The sequence below is a fragment of the Aspergillus versicolor genome (assembly GCF_001890125.1).
Source record: "Aspergillus versicolor CBS 583.65 unplaced genomic scaffold ASPVEscaffold_2, whole genome shotgun sequence".
NCBI classification, from domain to species: domain Eukaryota; kingdom Fungi; phylum Ascomycota; class Eurotiomycetes; order Eurotiales; family Aspergillaceae; genus Aspergillus; species Aspergillus versicolor.
The window spans coordinates 4,041,721-4,058,115 of NW_024467525.1; the positions used below are offsets into that span (position 1 = coordinate 4,041,721).

The window sequence follows — 16,395 nt, forward strand, 5'->3', positions numbered from 1 at the left end:
ACAGACCACGTCCGAGTGGAATGCACCGAGGCAGAGCGTATCAAACTCTGCAAAAAAAGCAAACAATAAAAAACAAAGCCTTCAAATATAGCTCACTTTCACACCCATACCCACAGTTCCCCGGATCTTTTGCCAGCCAGATCCGGTTATCCTCCGGATTCGTTCGCGGACATTCGGTCTATTAAGGGCGAAAAGAAGACCCAACAAAAACAATAGTGACCGGACGAAGGACAGAGGGTTGTTGGATATCGTTTTGCTCAAGTACTGCACGATATTTCGTAGCACAGTAGCCAGCGCCTGTGATTGTCTCGCTCGAGTTTCAGGCTTCTCCGGCTTTTTAAGATTCTTCGAGTTGGGGGGAGAAAGGGCCGTCCGTGATGAGGAACCAGATTTGCTGCTGCCTGGCTTCTCGCCCTTTTTGCCTCTGATACTGCCGTTTGGATGCTTCTTCTCGATCCCGTAATCAACCTCACTACCACTACGTTTGTGGCTCTTCTGTTGAGTATTCTCTTCTGCAGCTGCAGCCTCCTCTGCTTTCTGGCGCTCTGCATCCTGTATCTGCCTCTCTAACTCGGCGTCTTTTTCGCGTTGTAGAGCTGCGGCACGGAGTTTTCCTTGTTCCTTCTCTTCCCTAAGCCCGTCCAGCGTCTGCAAAAAGAGCTCCTTCCGTTCGTCGTCAAGAACCTCACTCAAATTGATGAACTCGGTCGCGTACTCCCACTCTTCATTCCTGGGAAGAACATGAAGCGTGAAAAGCTCGATCAGTCGGACTCGGGCGGCGAGGTCTTTTGGTGTATCTGTACCACCATTCGGGCGGAATTGATTTCGCTGAGTGTTTGTGGGGGAGTTCAGATGCTCTTCAATATCAAGGTTTGGTTGCCCGTAGGAGGAGAGGTAGGTTTCGAGTCGTTGCTGGTTCACAGTTTGAGAAGGAGAATGGTTGAGGAGAAGAGTACCCCTGGAGAAATGAGTCGTCAGATAGCTGGTATAATCTGCGTCAGAAGCTTCACTTACAGGTTATAAACAACCTCCGCATCTATTGACCCTTCGCGCCCTTGGTAGCCAATCTGTACGACCTTCTCCCAGATAGTCCCGTCGCGGACTTGCGTTGAGATGTCTTTCCATTCCTTTTGCCCAATCATCGCCTTTCCTTCCTCTGGGCCTAAGTCGATAATAGCGCTCAGAAGCGTAACGTACAGATTCCATATTTTGATCCGCCAGGTGGCAGGAACTGTACCGATCGGTGGCACGGAGTCCACGCCATTGACATCTTGGTCACCATTCCCATTCTTCGCCGTAATTACAGGCTCCAGAGATACGAGAGCTTCTTGTAGTCGACGGGTTAAGAAGAGCTGTGAAGCTTTCTTGTACGTCTTCGAGCAGAGCTTCGACGGTGAGAGGGACGACGTGGACGCCGACAGGACGGATGCATCGTCGGACATGTTGACCGCCAACGGATGAGGCGGTTGGGAAGGTGAGATGGGATGCGATTCACTTAAAAGAGTAACAGCAGTCGCAGGAGTGAAGTAAGAGGTAGTTGAAAGGATCAAGTAAGTGCAATTGGACACATGTGAGCTCTGGGGTTGAGTTACAGTTGCGGCTTTGGGGTGTGAGGTGACGGCCGAGCAGCGACGCACTAGTCACTCCCGCTGGTCGGTCGCTTTTCCCTCGGCTCGGACTGACATCCAACTCTGGGGTTGGCATCACGGGACTTCACCGGATCGCTGCTAGCGTTTGTCTTGCTTGGCGTCATTCGCAACTTCTTCAACAACTTCAACGACCATGGGTAGGAGTTGCCGTCATTTTTTAACCCAGTGGCAGGTCACGTCTGCGATTAAAAGCAGGTGGCACTATAGTCATCACCGATAAAATAGGAGTCCTTGAAACGAGTGGCTCTCGGTAGCTCTCCGATATACGATATCCTACTTACTTCTCAGTACATAGTTGCTAGATCACTACATTCTTTTCTTCTATCACATACTCCCACCCTCAGATACTTCTCGCTTGCCTAAACCCAAAACCTGCCATGGATGTCACTACACAGACGTTCCCGTATCATCTTGCTCGGATGCTGCAGGATCTTGCGTCTTCCGTCTTTGTCTCTATCGACCTGGAGTTCTCCGGTATCCCAAAAGCTCAACAGGGGCGGGCAGGCCCACCGCAGAGCTTACAGCAGAGATACCAAGAGGTGAAAGAGTCTGCTTCTCAATACCAAATACTCCAAGTCGGTTTGACCTTTTGTCATGAGGATGCAGAGGCAGGTTAGGCATACTTATATCCTGATTCTTCCCTACCAATCAGTATACTAAGCCTATATCTAGCACAGTATACACTAAAACCATATAATTTATATCTGAGCCCGATCATTGACCGTAGGCTAGAAGTTGAGCGGAACTGGTCATTCCAGAGCAGCGGTACGCATATATTGCTCTATCTTTCATCCATACTGATGTCCATACAGCGGTTGAGTTCCTTTTGGAAAACAAATTCAGTATGGACTCTCTGTACCGAACCGGCGTCACATATATATCGAGAGAGGAGGAAGAAAAAGCCATCTCGATAGCCGTCCAAAGGAATAAACCATCCACGGCTCAAACATCGATGAATGTCAAAGAAACCGACTACGAGTCGCTAGCATTCCTTATACTTGCCCGGATGCTCATCAATAATTGGATTGCCCTTGGTGATGTACATTGCCTGTTCTCACTCTTACGAACCGCCTAATTAGTTTTAGAAACGTGACGGCTACCTCAATATCCCGCCACCTTCCAGTCAAATCAACTCCCAGGGACTTAAGGGTATGCCTTCGGTTTTGAATAGGTTCCAGAAAAGGCTGGTTCATCAACTTGTCGAGGTGGAATACCCAGGTTACGTCACGATTGGACGGCCTACGTTTGTCCAGATTGTCCACTATGATGAAGATCGTGAGAACGCTATTCGAGACAAAAGGGTACAGCGGGTGCGAGAGCGAGTTTGGAATGAGACTGGCTTCAGATGGATTGCTGAGGCACTGGCTGGAGGCGATCTCTCAAATCTCAGTCCCGGTTATTTCGGCGCCATCAGAGCCAACATGGGGCCTGTAGGCCAAGGCGAAACTCTTAAGGACTTTGTAGGCAACTTCAAGAAGAACCTCAAAGCCCATCGGCCTGTTCTTGTTGGGCATAATCTTTTCATGGACTTGATATATTTCTTTCGGTGCTTTTTTGGTCCTCTTCCGGACAGTGTGGAGGACTTCCAAACCATGGTGCACGAGCATTTCCCAGTCCTCATTGACACTAAGTATCTTGCCACACATAATTGCGGATCAATCAACCCAAGGTCATCGTTGCAAGAGATCAATGACAGTTTGCTTCAGATACCGAATCCCGAAATCAGTGAGAGAGACCATGCCTACTCGATATTCAAACTGACATTTCTTAGTTATACATCCACACTTCGCCAGGTACCACATAGAGAAACCCGACCATGAAGCAGGCTACGATAGTCTGCTTACGGCACAAGTATTCATAAAGCTCTCAGCACAGCTTGACGAAGGGCACCAAGTCGGATTGGTCACGCCACTCTTAACTACAGGCTCCCAAACGACGGAGCAAGCCGGTCTTCACAATCGGCTTGTTCAACTTCAGGTTAAAGAGACTCGGGCGGGACTCTCCAGTGCAATTGATAACGATAGCGATAGCATGAGAAGCGATGAAGTTCTTGGCGAGTATGGTTCTGCAGTTGAGATACGGCAGGCCAAAAAAGGGCATTTGATTCCAAGACCGGGTTTTCAATTTTGGAAGGTTTATGGCAACAAACTACGCGTCTTCGGAACAGAGGAAAGGGTCTGTCATATTGGTTGAAGGCACAGCATAGCTCGTAAACCTCTCTGGAAGAGCATCTACAATAGCGCTTGGCTGAAAAAAAAAATATAATAAAATAAAACCTCAAGCGATTGGGCTGAGATGGATGTGCACAGCGTCTATCTAACAGTACACCTTGGGTTCACGAAGGTACCGCTAGCGAAAATAGCCGTCAACACTTTCTCTGAGCACCGAAAGAATGATCGACTGGTTGTAGAAGCAACTGAACGCAGTGACGATAAGGAATGGTGCTGTGGAGAGAAAAGAAAAGAAAGTCGCGAGCAGTCGGAAAAAATAAGAAAAAGTAGAGTGCTGGTCACGTGCTTGGCTAACTAGTATAGGGTTAGCGCCAGGCCCGGAGCAAAACAGGTGACCGCCAACTTTTCTTGCATGCAAGTCCAGAGCGACGCCTGTTGACAACCACACCGACGCCCACTCGGAGATGTCTTCAGGATCCAATGGTGCCAGGCGCATAGCCTCAATACTGCGTACGTGATGAATTGCTACATACTGTGGGGCTAGCACTGATGCTGACCGCTTGCAGGTCCCTCAATCGCCGAACAGCGAGTTTGCAGAAGCTGTCAAGAGACACTTGGCCGCCGCAGTTATGCCTCCGCCGCAACCCCAATCTCGCCAGCACCCTCTTCCTCGAACTCAACTACGTTCCCCGTCGTGAATCCTTCCTACACCATCAATGCAGGCGTGCTCCTATCCCGTCCACCCCAGATCACACGCGACCTCACCGATTTCGAAAAAGCATACTACTTTTACCAGAAACGGCTGAACGAGCGCCAGGCGCTTCCATTCACGAAATACTTCTACTTCAAGCGCGGAACGCCCGTGGACGAGGACTGGAAGCGTAAGATCCGTGAGCGCCAGACGCCTGCGCGTGATATCGGCAATTATAATGCGTACTCCAAGGAGGCGTGGAACGATGAGCTCCTTGTCGGATCGCCTGAGTCGGAACCGGCCAATGTTGTCGAAACGTTGATTTCTGATGCTGAAAGCACGGCCAACAACACTTCTCAGGATACTAGCAAGAAAGAAGAGATCCCTCGGCCGCACCCCCGGGTAACAGAGGCTGATCAGAAGGGTGACACCAGGAGCCTTAATCGGGCTCTTCAGAGGACTCTTTACTTGCTCGTCCAGTCTAAAGAGGGATATTGGAAGCTTCCTAGCTCCCCTGTCGCCACTGACGAAACTCTCCGATTGGTATGCTATTCCAGATCTTTATCGCGGTGTCTTGCTAACTTTTGGGTATTATAGGCTGCTGAACGTACCCTCGAACAATCCGCTGGTGTGAACATGAACACTTTCATGGTCGGATACCACCCTGCCGGCCACTACGTCTACAACGCTCGGAAGCCGAAGACCGACGAGTCAACTGGAGTTACCGTGGCCGGTGAGAAGACCTTCTTCTTGAAAGGACGTATTATGGCCGGCCAGGCGGATCTTTCTGCCAACGTGCAAAACCTTCAGGATTTCAAATGGCTTGCCAAGGAGGAGCTCAAGAAGTTCCTGCTTCCACAGTACTACGCCAGCATCAAGAACATGCTCGCCGAGCGGTAATCGGTATTGTCTTAGGATTTACTCCTCGAGCGTGGAGGAGCGGGGCATCAGGGAAGAACAATGATTTGTTAGAGCGTCTGGAAAGCTGTAGGATAACCTGGCTCAGATCTGCATATATTCGAGTTTATCATGTCATGTATAACTAGCTCATCAATTATTTATTTCTATTTCATACGGTATATACTTTGATCCCGAGCCTTGTGAAAGTGCAATATTAGTCCTAACCCAAACGCCGCGCCAACCCATAAAGTAGCCAACCCCCGTCAAACGAAGATTAAGTCATTCATCATTCATTTCAGATTGAATTTTTGCCCCTGCACCACGGGCTGATCCTTCGACGACTTCCCTGTCAGGCTCTTTCCACACATCGGACACGCTACACACAGATTAGCCATATTTCATCAAAATTTAGTATTGATGCACGTAGACCAACTGACCATTTTTCTGATAAGCACACCGCTGACAAAACTTCTTCCCTTGCTCCGTCTTGGTCTTGCACATCTCACAGGATGATGCGTACGCTGCATATGGATTCTTCGCCTTGGAGCTAAGAAGCTTGTTCTGTGGCCCGACAATTCATGTTAGTATACCCCAATCAATTACCTCTCGCAGACAACGAAAAAAACGAGGAAAGAAATAAAGTAGTCCGCGTACCTTCGAAACACCGGTGCCTCCTAACGTCGGCTTAGACCTATACGCTGCAGCTGTAGCTGACCCTGCGCCCCCAGAGCCAGAGCCACTACTCCCGCCACCACCTAGCGACGTCGATGGGGAGCCATAGTACATTTCACTTTTGCGTTTTACGCCCGGCGTGGCTAGTTCGGTGGATTTTAGCTTCTTTTGGCATTTTGCGCAGACCATGGTCCTTTTTGCCGCTTTTTTTTTTCCGCTGATTTTTTATATGAGGTTACTGGCGTAACTCGTGTCTATTTGGATCGAGAGTTCGAAAATTTGGCTTGGTGTTGATTCTGGAATGATAGATGGAGCCGAAGACTTCGAATTTGGAGCTGGATGTCATCGGTGGCTGGGTGGGAACTGACTGCGCCACATTGGAGATCTGCCGCGTTGTCTTTGTGGCGTTTCGTGGTCCGTGCGCATGTATAGATGCGTCAATGTCGATGGCCCTGATACTCCCAAAATTGACAACAGTTAAACTACCTATCCAGAATATATACTTCTAAGTAGAGCCTGATTGTTTATCCTGCTTTTATCCACTGCAATTTGATCATAACTTGTGGTATAATGTCCATGATAATGCCCGGACATACCATAATCTGTATACTCCGGTACACAGAAATCGATTTCAACCACAATATATTCACTGGCATCTTGGAAAATTGTGTTAGAATATCAAAATAGGTTGGCGCTAAGCAAAACGGCAGCCTCAGCTGGATGGAGGTCGAAGCTCGAGAGTGAACCTGGGGGATCGATCCTGGCGGCTATAGGGAGAAGACGAGTTAGCAGGAATGTCCTCGGTTGATGATTGGGGAAAGTACACCCGTAAGCGCCCAATTTAACTGTGTCTATGCTTTCGAACGCACCTCTGGCGGGGTAGTGGTAAATATAGATTGGGAGGGGGTTAACTTATATGTTACATAAGGCGGCGCAGACCAGAGACATCAACAAGCTGAGCCGTCTGCGATCGAGACCCCTCATCTTCCTCCCTTCATTCTACCGCCACAATTATGGTCAGTTAAGATTTCATCCCGAATATACTAAACCCGTATCGTTGACCTCGTAAATAGGCCATGGCTGAGCTAGAGAGCCTGCCTATTGAGCTGCGCGTTCAGATCCTGTTAGAGCTGCCCGATCTAGAGTCTCTCAATGCAATAGCTTGTTCTTCAACCGCTCTTTACCAGGCATACTGCCTCGCCCGTCAGGAATCCCTACCGAAATTTTTGCAAAAGAATTACGGTGGACTTGTGGAGGTCACTGAAGCGATTACTGCTGTTCGCTCAAAGAAATTCCACGGTACCAGACGCTCAGATCGAGAGAGAATAATTGCACTGCTAGATGATCGACGCCGCAGCAGAGAGATTCGCTGCTTGGGAAAGAGATCCGGGGCAACGCAGCCTCTCCCTGACCAGCCAGTTGATCTAAATGAAGTCCGCGATCTGCTGCGACTCCATGAAATAGCAATTTGGCTTCTTAACGATTATAGCAAAAACGCACCATGCCCATTCTGGATTGACGAGGTCAGTTGGAGCACACATATTTTACCACTGAAGTTTTCCAAAAATGAAAAGAAACGCTACTACCGAGCATTCTATCGACTACAAACCTTTTGTAACTTGTTTGGTAATGTCGAGAATCCTGCTGATAGCCCGGACAGCTCGAGATCGTTATACTGGGACAATAGCCAGCCCTTCACAAGGGAGGAAATATGGAAGTTCTTCTTTGGAACATTTGCGCCTTGGGAGTATGAAGAGTTTGCTGGTTTGTGGTGGTACTGCCACCACAGAAATGGTGAGATTTACGCAAAGGTCGCCAATGACCTGGAGCAATACGGGCCCATTGAAAATGGCGCGCTTCCAGCACCTCTGGAGGTCACAGTCCTCCCTAGCTGTAGCTTACTGGACACTGACGATCTACGATCGAATGATTGCAACAACCGTGAGGTACTGGCCTCTTTTGGGCCGACTTTCCTCCACAAGCTTCTTCAAGAGGAAGACTTTAACACTCAGCGCAATATGGTGTATGCGAATGCGTGGGGAGGCGGTGCATATTTTCTTCAATCCATACTACGGAACTACGAAATTCAATACCCATTGATTTACCCTGCAGATCAATTTAATTTCGGTATGGACTGGGAAGGGTTACGAGCACTTTTGTCAACGCTGCCGGAGATAGACCAACCTAATCTCTCTTGGGTAAAAACCTGGCTCAAGCAAATGGAAGAAGATGAGCCACTTTTCGAAGAAATGTTCGAAACCGGTGTCAATTCTCGACGCTGGACCTGGGCCTACGCGCTCTGGGATGACGACAGACTTCGGGAATGGGAAGCAAAATGGGGTGCACCAATGAGAGATTTTGGTGCTTAATGGGCTCTGCGGATGCTTATGTTATTGCCCCTTGCCTTTTGTTGGGCTGTTGGGTTATCTTGTATTCCATTAGATTTTTCTTGCTCTTCTGATACCAAAGCTGTTCTGAATCAACTCACTTCTTATTCACCACAGCTCTTTCAATGTGTTGGCTCATAGCTCCATGGCACATTTAAGTCGTCTGATGCAGTCTCGTTGCGTTGGATTGGCTCTATTGTTACATTGATTGTGGGGAACGCTCGAATATATGTGTTCCTATCATTTATCCTCTTGGTCTACTCTTTGTTTTTTGCTCCAGTATACTTTGCAAGCTGGGGGGACATAGCATCGAAGTTGCTGCTGGGACGGTGAGGACGGTGATAACGATCTCGGCCATTATACCGGATGCCAGGGTTCAAGTGATATATCTACTCCGAGGCTCCCCCTCACGGTACGCCTAATGGAAGTCGCCTGCTGTCCTTCGTTGAAAAGAATCCGAATGGGCAGGAGCGTGTAGAACCAGACTCGGGCGGTGGTAGCTCACTCGATTCATCCAAATCTTGCCTACCCTCTACGCGAAATACCAATTTCTGACTGAGATGACTACAGAGGGGTGGGACAAAGAAAACTACGGGACCAGGCAGACTCAGTTCGACCAGCATGTTCACGCGGAAGGGATAAAAGCAGCGCAAAAATAACAGAGTGCGACAGCTCAAAACGTAAATTGAAAAATTCAATGTCTTCCAGGAAGGATGCCAGAGAGACAGCTGTGTGCGCAGAGACAGTCAGGGGTGTCTTGGGAAGGGCTGCGGCCATCGGAATAACCATCAGGGTCTCAGATTTCTTACACATAGTTAGTACGCGAGTTGATTATTTCATCACGCTTAGTTGACAAACTGACCCGGGCTAGTTAACTACTGTCCAAGTTGTTGTCACCAAGAGTGGTGCTCGATATTTACCGGGACGTGGTTAAGGACTTTCACTACTTATTGCCCGGTCAGCCGTCGTTACTGATCGGCGTTTGCGAGTTCTAGCAACAGAAGCGCGCAAACATATCTGTAATGATTCCTTGCAGGACTTGGATTGCTCAGGGACCAGGGTGCAAGGGTTTGGAGTTCGGACAGGCCGGGGCATGGGTTCGTCATCCACATCAGGCCGGCTGGCGGACACACCCGCCGCAAGAGACGGGATCCTAACGGATCTTATTACTGTCTCGATTGTCAAGGGATTGTTCAGCCATTCGCTTTTTCAAGCACCAGACTGGTCCGAGCTCCCAGCGCGAGCCAGTAGGGAACTCCGAAAATGGAATCTTTACCGCTCGAGGCAGCCGATAGTGGCGTCCATCCAGATTAAGACGGCTCGAGTGCAAGATGTAACTTGGTGCTGGAAGTGAGGGGAGCACAATCCTTCGATCAATAACGGGGCTGCAGGAATGGAAGTGATGCGGATGTGATGGGCTCAGCTGTGACAAGTGAAGCGACCAAAGCACCGGCCAAGGCGGTGAATCCGTCCCGGGCGAGTCTCGCTTTCAGCTCTCATCGCCTCCAATTAGCCCAATCAGTGGCCCGCGAGATCGTGGGCCTCGTCAGAGCGCCGTTGTCTGCCACCGTTTCAGCTCAGCTGCCCTGCCCGAGCAACTCGCCACAGTTTCCATCTTCCTTTGGCGTGGACTGGCTCGCCTTCGCGTTCGGGATGCAGCCTTGATCGGTGACCCGCCACTCCTGCACAGCTGCGCAGTCGATGAACAAATCAAGACCAGCTTTGGGCAAAAGCAAATGGGATGACCGGAAATCCAACAAAGAAAAAGACAACAGCAGGAGCGCAGGAAACGCGAATGCCACCATGATGGGTCTCTGTTGCGAACCCAGCAACTCGGATCCAGTCTCCTGTCCCAGCGGAGTGGTTCGTCTTTTTGCCCAGCGTATGATGAAGCCGTGGAGATGTTACCCCCCTGACCGAGACATATAATAAGAAACCACGATGAGTGGAACACTCCGGATGGCGCTCCCCCCCAGGATTTGGGTAGATCTGGCAAGTTTGGATCGGTTCCGTATGAATAGGGCCGGGAGGAACCTTCACTTGTTTGTGGTTCAAACGCAACCCACATCCGTTTCCGGCCATCCTAGCTCACCACCTTGATCCTGGAACTGAGCACGTCCTGACGTTCTTTTCTTTTTTTCCTCTCTCGGATCTTCTCTCTCCTTCTACTAGCTCAAATTCTCTTCAGACTTACTTATCACGAGCTCTTGCCTTGCTAATAGAACCATCGTCGCTGACGCAGGACGCCACGGCGCACTGAGGACTGCCTGACTGGAGGGCTGTTGTTGGGACTCCCTTACTTCTCGCGGCCACACAGGGGAAAGACTTCCTCCATCCTCAACTAACTACCCGGCTGTTCTCCTTTCTTATTCCTCTTCACGGTACGCTCGAGCACTCGGCTCGGGGACAATTTCCGTATTTTGTACTGGGTTCCCGGGAGCTCTAGGGTTAGGGGAACACAAACCATAAGAACAAGAAGAAGATCGACGCGCTCAGGTATTTAATATACTTGGCCACTAACAAGATTCCGCAAAAAGAGAGCGAGGAGAGGAGATCTGCGCTTTTTGTGGGTGGTCGAAACCCGCGAGCTTGGTGCGAAGAATCAAGATGCCTCCCAGCGGCTCATCGTTTACGGCATTGAATTTGCCTGCAGACTTTACGCTCCCGCAATGCATGGAATACTTTACCCTCACCGCTGGACCGAACACCGATCTTTGGCGGAAGCCGCCAAACGGAGACACTTCGACAGCTCCCATTGTATTCACCTCATTACGGAATCCATTCTTGGTCGCTGAAGTAACCGTGACGGCGGACTTTGAGATGGAATGGGATCAGGGAGGTCTGGTAATCTTCGCCGGCAGTGCTCCCCAGTCAATATCCTCTGATACCGTCCCCCTGGTCCGATCAAATAGATTTGGGGGTAACAACCCGCAGAATAGCCGGCCATGTAAATGGGTCAAGGCGGGCATGGAATTCTGTTCTGGCGCAATCAACGTTTCATCCGTCAGCGCAACAGCAGACGGGGCTGACTGGTGCCTGTCGCCACTCAGCACGTCCGATCGAGGGCCGTCAGCCGTCCATTCATTACGCCTCAAACTCGAACGAGTCGGCCACTCACTCTGGGTCTGGTACCAGGTTCCAACGATATCCCCGTATGCGACCTCACCAAGCGCAGTGGGCAGTACGTGGAAGAAGATGCGCGAAGTCACCTGGTTCTTCTACGGGGTAGAAGACAAGTTCGTCCACGTGGGCGTGTATGCCAGCCGCCCAGCGAATATCCAGCGCAGCAGTACCGTCTGGGGCATGACTCACCGGCCAGCGTTGGGATCGAGCTCCAGCGCGCCAGGGACAGGCGATCACTTGGTGGTCGAGTTTGAAGATTTGGAGATTTTGTGATATATTCTCCATCTTTCCTGTGCTTCATTTCTTCAATGATTCCCCAGATCGCCGTTAGCCTTGTTATGATTACGACAGCTTATTCGATGCCTAACGAGTGCTTATTCTTATCGTCTACGGGCGTCATGGCTTACGTTTTTTTATTCATTGTTCTTATTAGTCTTACCATATTTTCCCTTTCTCTCAATGACTTGATTACGAGCACGTTGTTTGGATTCCAATCTCTGCCTCTACTGCCGCTGTTTGACGGTTCAGGTTTTCTCATTCATCTTTCTTTTTTCCAACATTTTTATGATCAGAATAATCTGAAATTTCTTACTACGTATTCCATATAAGCACCCTCTGCTTTATCCCAGTAAAATACCTGTTGCATAAACCAATCCAATGCCGCGGCTGCAGCTGCTTGTCCAGTAAAGCACATGATTTGGTCTCCACAGGAGCTTATACCAGCTTCAGGTGCAGGATCGACGGCACGCGCATCTAACAAAGTATAAACACGGATAATAACAATGAGATAATTTGTAGAAGAAAAAATTACGCCAAGGATAACAGCAAATAAAAAAAATAACCAGTTCGTCTATCTAAACGATACTGGTTGGGGAGTTGGAGAGTCGCCAGCGTCAGCGTCAGAGTCAGAGTCAACTTCCTTCCCTTATCTTTCGCTGCGTTGATCAACAGCGCTAGAGTGACGGCTCCTGCAGTTCACCTTGGAGGGGGTCCTCAAGGTTAGCTCGTAACTCACTTCCAAGCGCAAAAGTGACCAATAATCTCGACAATTACCCCAAGCGGGAAGCTCTCTCCGCAGTTACTGATGGATGTTCCCTACTGCGAGACAAGAGCCCGCAATGGGGGGCTCGGATCGCGTCACGCAGTTCGTCACAAGGAAATTTAGACTACGAGATATGCCCAACGATCACGACCGACTCACTCGAATTTTGGGCGTCATGTCATGCCCGAGCGGGAGCTTCAGTTGCAGACTGCTACGTAGACGAGCCGTGAAGCTCCGGGCCGAGACAAGACTAATGTAAATGTAACATGTTGGTAACCATGGGCTGCTTACCGAGGAACCCGTTGAGTTCCATGGCTCATGGGATGTTTTGCTCCACAAAATCATAACACGGCTGAAAGAAAAAAATCTACAGTGGATCGCGAGAGAAAAGTAATTCTGGAATTTGTAGGTCAAGAGACGTAGGCTAGTCTAACTTGACAGGCTCTTTGCCTTTTGGTTGAATGTTGGCGGAGTTTCCGGAGGGAGCGTGAGAGGAAATAATATACATCCATGAAGGTGTGGATCGAAGTATATATTCAGATCGCAGTTCAGGACAGTTTATGTGCTTTAGCTCTGCACGAATGATGCAGAACACTCTGCCACTGCGATTGCCGGACTGTCCTTTTTATTATTCGATATCGTAGAATCCTGAGATTGACAACGCTTCTGCTTGGGTAACAGCAGGGGTACCTTTGTAGCATGATCACTGGTGGGGTCTTCTCTTCCGCCCATCCACAGCGTGATGGTGCCACACCCTCTGACGAAAAGGTCCTCGATGACTTCTCTCCGATGATGGAGCGAGGGAAAGTCCGGATGTCCTCGGGCACATCATTCGGGCTTGAAAATATACCAAAAAGTCTCGTTGTTGCCCAGCCTGTGATTGGTGCCCTCCGGCGCCAACTCACCGCATTTTGGCCTTGGGTGCTCACGATCTGCACATCTCGTCTTCGCTCCAAGACGAGCGACAACTCAGACCTTCTCGTCCATTGGGTCGAGTCGCCTCAAGTGCAGCTTCGCAAACAATGGGCCCTGCATTCTCGCCAGTTTTGATCTCTGTAGGCCACCCCCTGGGCCTGCAATTTCTGTTCGAGTCGAGGCGCTGTAGATGCGAGAGCGCATTGTTTAGACTGCCCAATCCAACCAAACCATAATAAAGATCACTGTGGTGATAAGTGCTGGCGCCCCGCTCACTAACGGCTCTCCCCACTAGCGATGAAGCTAGTCACTGCGAGAAGTTGAAGTTCTGGTAGTCATCGGGGACTCTGGTGACTCGGTGGAGACCTTGTCCTTTTTACTTTTTTTTTTTTTTTTCTATCGTCCTCCCCCCCTCAAGCCTGCTCGTCTTCTCTTGCCTCAGTTCTTTCCTTGTTGCTCTCATCATCACTGCTCACAGATCCCCATTGTCCTTTTATCATCGGGCTAATCGTCTTTACCTATCCTAATTCTCTGTTTCGCGTTCCAAGTTGAGCTTGGGAGGTTGCTGTCTTCTCGTGCTGCTACACCCCGCATCACCGCTCCGTATCTGTACATTATTCCGCCAGTTCCCTGAAGAATACCCCTGTGTGCTTGCGTTATCGTTGAGTTTTTGTAAGGCTTGATTTCAGAATCAAGTTTGATCGCCCTGTACTTTTGTCCGAATTTTAACGACCGTTACGACCGTTACGACCATAATGGCTGCTCCTATTGGCGAAACCGTCGCTATCCCCGTTACCAATGAACACTTGAAAAATGGTGAGTAATGCAATCCAAAGCATCCAATACCTAGACGCATGCGGCTTACATACCCCAAGAAGCAGGCATCACAAGCAGCGCTGTCGATGCTGAGCCCACTGCAGCTCCCACCACTTCCTCGGCGGAAACCGTTGAACAAGAAGTGACAGAGAAGGCAAAGGAGATCGCCAAAGATGTCGGAGCCATACCTGTCGGAACCGAAAAGGATGTGACTCCGCTGCAAAATGGTACACACTCCAGCGAGGAGAAGGATACCACTACTGCCCAGGCACCTGCTGTTGCTTCCGATGAGGCTGAATCAAGTGGTGTCACAACTGATGAGCTGCCAGTGGCTGAGGAGAGGGAGGCCTTGAAGGAAGAAAAGCCTTCAGTTGCGGAACCTGTACCTGAAGCTACAAAGGCGGAAGAGAAGCCTGAAGAAGTCCCAACCGCAACCACCATCGAGGCTGGGCAGTCGGATGAGAATGTCGAGGCTCCGGATGCGCAAGAGGTATCCACAAAACTAGTGGACGAGAGGGGAAGGGACGAGGCTGAGGGCGAGAAGGTTGCAGACACCGCCGCTACCGAGCCAGAGGAAACGACTACCAAGGATGCTGATGCCCCTTCTGCTGACCTGGCGCCGGCCGAAACCACATCTGAGGCGCCGGCTGTCGAGACGGAGATATCGACCGCCAAGGAAACATTTAATGATGAGGTGACAAAGGAACCTATCGATGAGCCTACTGAGGAATCTGCTGTGAAGAGTGAGCCAACGGAAGTTACAGCGGCACCCGAATCTATCCCCCAGGACTCTGCTACGGTTGAGCCTGTTGGTGAATCCACAAGTGAACAACCGGTCGAGGAACCAGCCGCTTCAAGAGAATCTGTGGACGAAACCAAGGCCACAGAAGCTGAAGGAGAGGTGACTGAGACACCAGCTGCGACTTCTACAGAATCTGAGGAAACGCGCACAGCCAAAGAACCTGCCGAAGAGCCGAATCATGCAGTAGAGGCTGCCTTAGAACCGGAAAAAGAAGCACCGACCTCAGAACCATCAGCAAAGAGCACGTCTGCGGAGGATGAAGTGCTAGCAGCTGAAAAGGAACCCTTCACTGAGCAGCCAACTTCCGAACGCATTGTCGAGAAGCCTTACATCGAGGAAACAAGTAAAGAGACGACGGCCGATGAATACCCAGCTGAGGAAAAGCCTGCGGCCGAGTCAAAAACCGAAGTTGGAGATGAAACCAAGGTGGACAACTCGGCAGTTGACACTGAGACTGTGGAGCCCGTCAACACCACCACAGCTGAAAAGCCAACTTCAACCGCAACTACTGAAACGGAAACAGCAATTGAAGAGCCTAAGCTAGAAGAGCCCATAGCTACTACTGAGACTGTTGAGCCGGTTGAGGTAGAAAAAGCCGCGGCCGTTCCCGAAGCGGTTGAATCAACAAAAGAAATCACGACTGGGGAAGCAACCGAAGGTTCTGCTGAAAACCAAACAGGAGTAGATGAACCGGCCGTTGAGGTGCCTGCCACGGATACCGCAGCTCCGTCGGACGAACTCCCGAAGGAAGTTGTAGCCGAACAGTCAGAAGTTGAGGAAAAGGCAGCTGTTTCTGAGACGATTGACCTGGGCAAGGAATCTTCCACCGAGGAACCCGCCGCGGTTGCGTCTGTTGAAGAGCAGGTTAAAGAGCCTCCGGCTGAGGAACCCGCCGTTGCCGAACAAATCAAGACTGAGGAAACTACATCCGAGCAACCCGCTGTTGTTGAGGAGACCAAGGCTGAGGAACCCGCTGTTGTTCCCGCTGCTATTGAGGAGACCAAGGCTGAGGAGACCAAGGCTGAGGAACCCAAGGCTGAGGAACCCAAGGCTGAGGAACCCAAGACTGAGGAACCCAAGGCTGAGGAACCTGCTGTTGTTCCCGCTGCTATTGAGGAGACCAAGACTGAGGAACCCAAGGCTGAGGAACCCAAGGCTGAGGAACCCAAGGCTGAGGAACCCAAGGCTGAGGAACCCAAGGCTGAGGAACCCAAGGCTGAGGAACCC

At 50.2% G+C, this 16,395-nt stretch overlaps 7 protein-coding genes across 7 annotated transcripts in view; 4 read left to right on the forward strand and 3 right to left on the reverse strand.

The window, feature by feature from the left end:
- Positions 1 to 81: 81 nt before the first annotated feature.
- On the reverse strand, positions 82 to 1,442 carry pex26 (the record flags this gene model as incomplete). Its single annotated transcript, XM_040814381.1, has 2 exons — positions 82 to 958; positions 1,015 to 1,442. 2 exons carry the CDS (start codon positions 1,440 to 1,442, stop codon positions 82 to 84), a joined length of 1,305 nt encoding a protein of 434 aa, XP_040665131.1.
- Positions 1,443 to 2,026: 584 nt separating this feature from the next.
- On the forward strand, positions 2,027 to 5,411 carry ASPVEDRAFT_50836 (uncharacterized protein; the record flags this gene model as incomplete). The annotated part of the gene is made up of 7 exons (XM_040814382.1): positions 2,027 to 2,261; positions 2,322 to 2,414; positions 2,462 to 2,688; positions 2,735 to 3,374; positions 3,421 to 3,828; positions 4,387 to 5,054; positions 5,109 to 5,411. 7 exons carry the CDS (start codon positions 2,027 to 2,029, stop codon positions 5,409 to 5,411), a joined length of 2,574 nt encoding a protein of 857 aa, XP_040665132.1.
- Positions 5,412 to 5,701: 290 nt separating this feature from the next.
- Positions 5,702 to 6,272, reverse strand: ASPVEDRAFT_123900 (cysteine-rich PDZ-binding protein; the record flags this gene model as incomplete). Its single annotated transcript, XM_040806133.1, has 3 exons — positions 5,702 to 5,787; positions 5,849 to 5,972; positions 6,066 to 6,272. 3 exons carry the CDS (start codon positions 6,270 to 6,272, stop codon positions 5,702 to 5,704), a joined length of 417 nt encoding a protein of 138 aa, XP_040665133.1.
- Positions 6,273 to 7,061: 789 nt separating this feature from the next.
- ASPVEDRAFT_60425 (uncharacterized protein) lies at positions 7,062 to 8,582 on the forward strand. Its single transcript, XM_040815525.1, has 2 exons — positions 7,062 to 7,099; positions 7,157 to 8,582. The coding sequence occupies exons 1-2, from the start codon at positions 7,097 to 7,099 to the stop codon at positions 8,450 to 8,452; spliced, it is 1,299 nt and encodes a 432-aa protein (XP_040665134.1). The 5' UTR covers positions 7,062 to 7,096; the 3' UTR covers positions 8,453 to 8,582.
- A 1,338-nt stretch (positions 8,583 to 9,920) lies between these two features.
- ASPVEDRAFT_510352 (uncharacterized protein) lies at positions 9,921 to 10,896 on the reverse strand. Its single transcript, XM_040814409.1, has one exon. It carries the CDS (start codon positions 10,536 to 10,538, stop codon positions 10,017 to 10,019), a length of 522 nt encoding a protein of 173 aa, XP_040665135.1. The 5' UTR covers positions 10,539 to 10,896; the 3' UTR covers positions 9,921 to 10,016.
- A 181-nt stretch (positions 10,897 to 11,077) lies between these two features.
- Positions 11,078 to 11,866, forward strand: ASPVEDRAFT_26187 (uncharacterized protein; the record flags this gene model as incomplete). The annotated part of the gene is made up of 1 exon (XM_040809867.1): positions 11,078 to 11,866. The coding sequence occupies one exon, from the start codon at positions 11,078 to 11,080 to the stop codon at positions 11,864 to 11,866; it is 789 nt and encodes a 262-aa protein (XP_040665136.1).
- Positions 11,867 to 13,995: 2,129 nt separating this feature from the next.
- ASPVEDRAFT_510454 (PT repeat family protein) overlaps positions 13,996 to 16,395 on the forward strand; it is a 5,583-nt gene continuing 3,183 nt past the window's right edge. The window contains exons 1-2 of the mRNA XM_040814412.1: positions 13,996 to 14,366; positions 14,426 to 16,173. Of these exons, the coding sequence (XP_040665137.1) occupies positions 14,306 to 14,366; positions 14,426 to 16,173 (1,809 nt within the window). The 5' untranslated portion in view covers positions 13,996 to 14,305. The remainder of the gene's footprint in view (positions 14,367 to 14,425; positions 16,174 to 16,395) is intronic.